We start from the raw sequence: 8,671 nt of genomic DNA on the forward strand, positions 1-8,671 counted from the left end.
TTTTTTATTTCGAGAGCCACTGCTTTGTTTACTTTCTGGGATTTAAGCCTCGGGCTCTGTAAAGCGCCTTGAGACAATGCTCAATATGAATGCTTCCTTGATAACTCAGCTAACTAAGTAAAGTAATGAATTAGCTGAGCTGTTTAAGTAGAGTCCTGAATGGCTGTTGGGGGTCCATCTAATTCATTACATTTTTCAAACCTTCATTAATCACTTTGCTAATATTTGACTAGGGAAACAAAGAGATCCTCTGACGTAATGCAAAGCTGTTGTTTTGCTTTGCTGTGCTGTGGTGTTGGTGGTGTTGCTGGACCTACGCCTTGACCAGCTCCTTGAGGCTGGAGAACTGCTGCCTGTTGGCCCTGGCATCAGTCTGGGCCTCCCCCAGCTCTCTCTGGAGCTGCCTGACCCTCTCCTCCAGTCCCCTCACTGTTTCATCTCTCTGCCTGTGGCTGCTGACGCTCTCTCTATAGTCCATCCCCTCCGACTCTACTGAGGTATATGGCTATTGAGAACACGTATAAGCCAAAAGGGAGCAAAGGGTGGAGGGCGGAGAGAGAGGTAACAGTAAAGGGAGATAAGGGGAGAGAGAGAGAGAGAGAGAGAGAGATAGAGAGAGAGAGAGAGAGAGAGAGAGAGAGAGAGAGAGAGAGAGAGAAGGAAAGGGAGAAAGAAAGTGGTGGTTTTAAAGGGTAAATCACTTACGCACTACACTTCCCACTTCATCTCCGTCACATTGTCTATGACAAAGCAGCGACGCGGGCGTGCACAGGACTCTGAGGCAGACGTGGTGACATGGGTAGAGAGCGCCTCCCTCTGGTGGGTAAATTCAAACCTCCCAGAAGATGCTCCTTTGAATCCTGAGGGGAATGAGCAATAATCTCAGGTACTTTCTATATGGGAAACTGGGTCATGGCTCCTCTCTGAACAAGCGCTTTTGAATTCATTTGTGGACAAATGGGATCTACACACTAAAAGCCGGTTTCAGTAGGCCTAAAGTCTACAAATAATGTGTATTAGGGTAAAACATGTAAAGACTTTCTTTGAAACCATTGCCTTCTCTGTTTATGTACATCAGTAAGATGGGCTAGTTCAATTTAGACACATCACTTTTTAAGTGGGCCGACAACAGGTCCATATTACAGGCAAATACTTATAGCTCTAGTTATCAAATTATCTTGCAATAAGGCTACTGATCTTCTGACTTCTTACAGTAACTGGACGCTTTCCTCAGTTCAACATTCAGATTACATGTATAACTGCTTTATTTATGTGTTGTTATGCAACACTCCAAACAAACACTTTTCCCCTAAGCCAGATCTTCCGCAGGGGCTACATATAGTCATAGTCCCTTGACATCTCATTAAAACGGAACCCTGAGAGTTTTCAAATACAAAACTATCCCCGCAATCATTCTGCTTTTCTTATAACTCTCTCAATACCTCTCAGAGACGCAACTGTTCACCCCGAATTCGACTTCTTCTTTTTCAACCTATAGTAGGCTGTTAAAAAAGCGGGAGCCAGGGTGGGACCGCCTGGTTAATAAGAAATCCCCCTGTAGCCGCCTTACCGCGATGCGACATGAGAATTGATCCGTTACTATAGAAACCCTTCAAAATAACAGGAAGGTTCCCATGATACCCCACGCGCCCATCACAGGTGGCGCAACAAGTATGTGTGTGTGTGCGTGTGTGTGTGTGTGTGTGTGTGTGTGTGCGCGCGTTCGTGTACGTGAATGTGTTTGTGTGTGTGCGTGTATGTGTGTGTTAGCTGTATGAGGTTTTCCTTTTCTAATAGGTATAAGTACACACCACACACAAAGTTTGTCTCACCTGCAGTCACCTGTACCTGCGGACCACAGCCTATGTGGACATAAAACCCGGAGTAGGCTACATAGCTGCGTCCTCTTACTGCTGTCTTCCTAGCATTTTATCAGGTGTAACATGAGCGCAGAGGGCCAATAACACGCGCCCCCTCTCACTCTCTCTCAGCGAGGACGTTCCCTCAGATAGATATGGCTTACCTATGAAAAGTACCTGTGCCAAATAGTAGAACCTGTATGTTCCTGTCTCTGCTCAATTTGTGTGCTTTCCTCGGTCTTTGCTTCACAATGAACGCAGAGAGGCCACATTTTTTGTCGCAGCCCGTAGTAAAGAACATTTTTGTCTATCGAAACGGAGATCCGTATTACGAAGCTCGGCGTTTGGTGATAAACGAGAAGAGGGTGTCCAACTTTGAGACGTTTCTGCGAGAAGTGACGGGTGGGGTGAAACCTCCTTTCGGAGCGGTGAGGAACATTTATACACCTAGAGAAGGGCATCGGGTGGCTTCCATGGAGCACCTCCAGAGCGGGGAGCAGTATGTGGCGGCTGGCCGAGAGAAGTTCAAGAAACTAGAGTAAGTGACAACCGTGTTATCATGTAGCAGTAGATGGAAACTGTTCGTCTTATTTTGGCTCTCGTTAGTTCAATTCACGCCAACTCTTTTGTCATTGCGTGAAAGCCTTGTCCACAGAGAGCATTCATGAAGACAAATAGTCGAACTGTTTTCACGCCTCATTATCAGTTTAAGGTTTGAGATAATACCTGTGTGTATTGGGGGCAATTGTTTGAAATGACAAAATGACAGATCCTTTTTGTTGACAGTTACGTTCAGATTGGAGCCAGAAAGAAAAGAATGCAGCAGAGCAATGGTCTGGTGAGTTACCCTGTCAGCCTGTAAAGAGCTTAACATTATGACCTGTCTCCCTCTCTATCCAAAAATGTAAGGCTAGTTCAATGTCTTAACATTGTACTACCAGAAGTAGGAGGACTGTGCCAGAAACAGAGGGAAAGCTTCTCTGTCATTACTATGCATTTAGCTACCCTCCAATAGTTTGCTAAAAGCCACAGGTTGGGCTTGATGAATCTCTGCTTTCTACAAGTGTTGTGTGAGTGTGAGTGTGTGTGTGTGTGTGTGTGTGTGTGTGTGTGTGTGTGTGTTTGTCTATTTGTGTTTTGGTGCAGCATCACTAAGGTTGTAATTTGTGCATTTATTATATCCCAAAGACAGACAGACACTTTTTCTATTAAAGAGATAGCAATTTTAGTTGGCTTAAAGTCAGAAGGTATTTTAGCATTATATTAATGATATCATGCACAATTGTTATCATACGCGTACGCAATTTGCATCACATGTCTTGCTAAATCCATACCATTAGGTCAGACTAGGGTCAACCAGGAGCTGTTGCAACAAATTGATAAGTTCCCACATTGCTGCAATACTACACCACTTCCTACATATCAGTTAATGGATAATACTAAGGTAATACAAAGATGCCTGCCTTGTGAACTGGTTACATTTTCTTTACTCTGAACATAGAGTAGTGAGCAGTGTACTTGTGTGATTAATAAATGAAAGCTCAATAATTACACTGGCATACAGGGATCAGATAGCTCCAGAGTGAGGCGAAGCAGGCATGCGAGGCGTACGGCTTAATGACTCGTAGCGTCGATCGTCTGGGGGAAATCACTTTGTCTGTGGCTCGCTGGTCCAGCATTACTCATACATGAGTTTTTATCTGCCGTCCTCAGTGCGTACTCTCATGGAGTGAGTGCTGTCAAGACCACATTAAACTTGAGACTAGAGTGGGACCCTGTGATGCGTAGACTGCTGGTTTGTGTCCATTCGGCTCAAACCACACACACACACACACACACACACACACACAGGTGGTCACATACTAAGGTTGTCATGATAATCTATAAATAAGCATCATCATGATACATAATACTCATAATTAGCATGATAAACTTTTTTCCATTATCATTTTTATCAGGTTATCGATATCAAAATGTATACGGGTCACATTTCGTTCTCAAGTAGGAGTACAGAGCACATACAGTATGACTGACCATTCTATTTGATATATGAAGGTTAAAATCACTATCACTAGGTATATGACCATCATAAGATGATGAAAAACAGAACATCGTTGGTGTTTTTTTCCTGTGTTTAAAAGTACTACTAGGCATTCCAGAACACACATTTATTGTATGCATTGTGCTCTGATCTTAAAAGCTACTGTTCACTGTTCAGTGTAATCTATTCTCAAATTAAGTTGACATCGAAATGTACTTTCTTACTCTAAGCTTATTAAGTTTTTCTTCAGTTCTGTTTTTTTTAATGTTTAGGTAATCTTGTAAACACTCCTTATTCACACTTTCTTATTTATTTAAGAAAGGAAGATTTATTTAAGTCCTTTGCAATGGGTGTTGGCTGAAACCTCGATATAATGTTTCCTGATGTTTTAACCAACTCAGAAACATTGAAAAACTTTTAATTTGATTTGAAACATGGTTATCTTCAGCCTTCATTATAACATACACACACACACACACACACACACACACACACACCCACACCCACACACACACACACACACACACACACACACACTAACACACACACACACACACACACATGTGTGTGTAGACCTCCACACCTACAGTCTCATTATATGACAATGGCCACCGTGAATGTCTAGCCTTATAAGCTTTATAAGCTTATATGGCTTTATAAAATACGTCAGATGTTTCATGAACTCACTGTCTCTCTTTTACTTTCTTTTTGTTCAGCTAAGATTGTTTAAGACAGAGGTTGCCAGGGCATTTAACAAAGGGTCACCGTCACAATCAAGCAAACTTGAAGAACCTTCAACACACACACACACACACACACACACACACACACACACACACACACACACACACACACACACACACACACACACACACTCACACACACACTGACCCTGATTATTTTAATGAGGTAGGCCCTTCAGGAGGTCATTATGGCTCTTCTAGGCTCCACCTAAAAGGCTGTATAATTAGCCTCAGGTCCTCCGCCACCAACACATCCTGTCTCTAGGCAACACAGGTCACCTCAGCAAGACAGATGTTAGTGCAGTAGAACTAAGATCAGGGCAGTTTCTAAGAAATCATTGGAGTAGGACTAGGACTGGAGTAGGACAAGACAATTGTTTTGCTCGATACGCTTATGTTCACAGCATGCAGAAGAGAGCAGGCGGGTAGGTTGGTTATCCTGCAGTGAGCCTGGTGATATGTATGTTACTGTTTCTCTCTTGTAGGCCAAGCCAGTGCCTCAGAGTCGCATTATCGTGTCAGCACGCTTCCTGAAGCCCATCAAAGAGCCGTGTGCCATTTTGTAAGTCTAAAAAACATGAGGCTTGTCTAGCTCTGGGTAGGTGTGTCTGGCTAAACAATGTGTGTGTGTGTGTGTGTGTGTGTGTGTGTGTGTGTGTGTGTGTGTGTGTGTGTGTGTGTGTGTGTGTGTGTGTGTGTGTGTGTGTGTGTGTGTGTGTGTGTGTGTGTGTGTGTGTGTGCGCTTGCGTGCACTAACTCTTCTACCAACTGTATTGGTTTAGTGTGATAGCGAATGGAGACCTGATCAACCCTGCTGTGAGGCTGCTGATCCCGCACAGGATTGTGGGCCAGTATGAGCGGATCCTGGAGATGATCAGTGAGAAAATTGGCCTGAAGATTATAGGGGGCGTCCGCAGGTAAACACTCACCTCTGGGGAGTCAGGAGGGTTACAGCTACAAGTAGTAGTTCTAGTGATGGGGGGGGTTCAAAACAATCTGGGTGGGGGTCTTCACTGGTAAACCCCAGGAGTTAGATACCTAAGCAGGTCTGCAGAAGGCAAAGGGGACAGGATGTGCCCTCCAATGATTTTGGATGACCTTCTCCTGACAAATGTTTTGGAATCTAATCTCAAACACAACCTTTGCCTATGGAGATACTGCAGTGTTTTTCGGCACCATGGCACATGGTGTTTGAGATAGCTCTGTGTACACGGATGTGTTACACGGATCCTATTTAGGGGGAGAAGTGGTGCAGCTAGTGGTCGCGTCCAGGTGACGAGGCTTAGCAGTCAGAGCATATTACTTATCAGCAGTAGTTGTCTTCACTGTTAATGACATTTTAAATGCTCAGCGCAGGCATTTGGGTGCACATGACAGGTTTTAGGTTTTAGGCAAAGCATTCTAATAGGATTAGCTTCACTTTGTGTGTGTCTTTGGGCATGAGAGAGAGAGACAGAGATGATGTGTTTGAAATGAACAGTGAGGGTAAGTATGTGTGTGAGTGAGAGGAATGCAGTGTGTGTCTGTCTGTGTCTCTGTGTGTGTTTTGGTAGGTGTGAGTATGTGTGTGTAGAGAGAGAGAGAGAGAGAAACTTTGGAAAATCTAGAGGTATTCAATCACTATAGCCTCTAAAGTTTGTGTTAAAATACTTCTCATAAATGTGATGCTTGGCCAGCCTGTATACACTGAATGGGAGCCAGATCAACGAAGGAAAGCAACTAGAGGCTGGTCAGCTCTACATCGCTGTTGGCCGGGACAGGTTCAAGAAGCTTCCGTACAATGACCTTCTTTTCATGAAACCCACAGGGATCAGGAGGGTCTTTGGGTAAGTGTGCTTCTCGGGGCTTGTAAGAGATATGCAGATATGACACACACGTGAACCAAAGTCGACACACACACACAGACACACAGACACATAGATACACACACACACACACACACACACACACACACACACACACACACACACACACACACACACACACACACACACAAACACACAGACACACACTCACACACACACACAATAGTGAAAGGGCAGAGTGAAGTTTAGCCAACTTGAATGCCTCACCGGATCAGGTAAAAGTTCAACTGAGCGGCAAATTGATTATTAATTGTGGAATGATTAATGATACATTTATTTTTAATTTCAGATCAAAAGCAGCTTCACTGCCCCCCATATCGAGATACAGAAAACAGAATGGGAGTGTAAGTGCAGTGGCCTCCTCTCTCTGCTCTTAGATCCATCTTCTTCATATACACAACAGCTGGCTTAACATATCCTCTTTCAAAGGGATACCGTTTCAGACTACTTCATATTTTAATTGCTGACACTGCATACAAATCAAATCAAATGGCAAACAGTGACTGTTAGTTGACCACGAAGGCATGGGCGGTTATGGAGATGAATGTAAATTCAACGCAGAAGTATGATGAATTTGAAGTGGCTATATCAATATCACATGGAAATAGTGATCGTTATTTTAGCACACATACACAAATACCGTGGTTTGTCAGGTTAGACACACAATAAAGGAACATCTCTCTAAGGAACATCTTAGTCTTGTTCTTTATGTTCTAGAAGTTATGCCTGCCCGGGGTTGTCAAATCTGTAAGAAATAAAATGTCATCAGTTATCACCTGTTGAGAGTAGTTAGAGAAGCATACAAAATGGACATTTGACTGTTTTGTTACAGTAATATAATAATCATGAATACAGTCATGAACTGGTTAACCTTAATCGTATGTACTTGGGATTGACTTCATGAGTATGCCTTACCATTACATAGTTGCTGTCTAGCTGTGAGTAAGTTTGTGTGTGTGTGTGTGTGTGTGTGTGTGTGTGTGTGTGAATGTTTGTGTGTGTGTGTGTGCGTGTGTGTGTGTGTGTGTGTGTGTGTGTGTGTGTGTGTGTGTGTGTGCATGTGTGTGTGTGTGTGTGCATGTGTGTGTGTGTGTGTGTTTGCGTGCGTGCGTGCGTGCGTGCGTGCGTGTGCATGTGTGTTGACCCTCTCCCCCTCCCCTTAGGTGAGTGGCCAGGTGAGCATGTCGATAGTGACCTGCAGTGAGCCGTCTGAGGGCAAGTCGCCAGTCCCCCCCCAGGGCCCCCGTGAGCACCTGTCCTCCATCGTCAAGCAGATATCCCAGAGCCAACTCATCAACCTCCGCAAGAAGATGAGCGGCCTCAGCATGAGCCTCAGCGCCCAGGACAACGGTGAGACAAATAGCCCCGCAACCAGTAGCCAGGGAGCGGACCCACTTCCTCTGTTGTCCTTTCACCAAAGGCATAGCCATGGCAACAAAAATTAGTCATCCATTTTGGTTTTGAATCAGCTATGCAAATCTCATTCTCTAATGGCCTACATAGGATTTAGATAGACGCTGACTCTGCGTCAGCTCAAGCCTAGAACAGGCCTTGGACAGGGCCGGAAAAGGGCCAGGGCAGGGCTCGAGACATCTGCTACTTTTTGGTCTTGTGTTGCAGGTCAACAAGGCCACACTTGCAGGATACAATCCTACTGTCTTCTGAGCGATATTACATTCATTTGAGGAAAATAGATTGACATTGTTGTCAATGCACATTATAGAGAGAGAGAGAGAGAGAGAGAGATGGAAAAAGAAAGAGAGAGAGAGAGATTAAAAAGAGTGAGAGCAACACACACACATACACACACACACAGAAAGATTGTTGTCTATGGAAAATTAGAGAGAGAGAGAGGGGCAGAGACAGAGAAGGAGAGAGAAAGTTGCATGCAAGGAAAAAATATGTAACGAAATGACGGGTTACACAAATATATTATTGTCTGTAAAAAGCTTTAAAGCTTATTCAAAGTATAACATCCATTCTGCTACTTAGTATATTTTTGTAGTTTAGACAGTCTCCATTCATTTGGCAGTATGCACTCAATGCCTCTTGTCTGCCAAGCAAAATCAAAAGTAATCACATGTAATAAGTTACATTACTTTGAAGAAGTCATTTAAATAGTTACATTACTTATTGCATTTTTGACATGGAAACTAGTCATAT

General features: G+C 43.7%; 1 protein-coding gene across 1 annotated transcript in view; it reads left to right on the forward strand.

Annotated features, from left to right (window-relative positions):
• Positions 1 to 2,110: 2,110 nt before the first annotated feature.
• LOC308380108 (doublecortin domain-containing protein 2-like) overlaps positions 2,111 to 8,671 on the forward strand; it is a gene marked incomplete at both ends in the record, with an annotated part of 22,878 nt that continues 16,317 nt past the window's right edge. The window contains 7 exons of the mRNA XM_080857384.1: positions 2,111 to 2,397; positions 2,646 to 2,697; positions 5,129 to 5,205; positions 5,426 to 5,560; positions 6,320 to 6,469; positions 6,798 to 6,852; positions 7,672 to 7,858. Coding sequence (XP_080713510.1) covers positions 2,111 to 2,397; positions 2,646 to 2,697; positions 5,129 to 5,205; positions 5,426 to 5,560; positions 6,320 to 6,469; positions 6,798 to 6,852; positions 7,672 to 7,858 — 943 coding nt within the window. The remainder of the gene's footprint in view (positions 2,398 to 2,645; positions 2,698 to 5,128; positions 5,206 to 5,425; positions 5,561 to 6,319; positions 6,470 to 6,797; positions 6,853 to 7,671; positions 7,859 to 8,671) is intronic.

The sequence above is a fragment of the Sprattus sprattus genome, assembly GCF_963457725.1.
Source record: "Sprattus sprattus genome assembly, chromosome: 19".
NCBI classification, from domain to species: domain Eukaryota; kingdom Metazoa; phylum Chordata; class Actinopteri; order Clupeiformes; family Clupeidae; genus Sprattus; species Sprattus sprattus.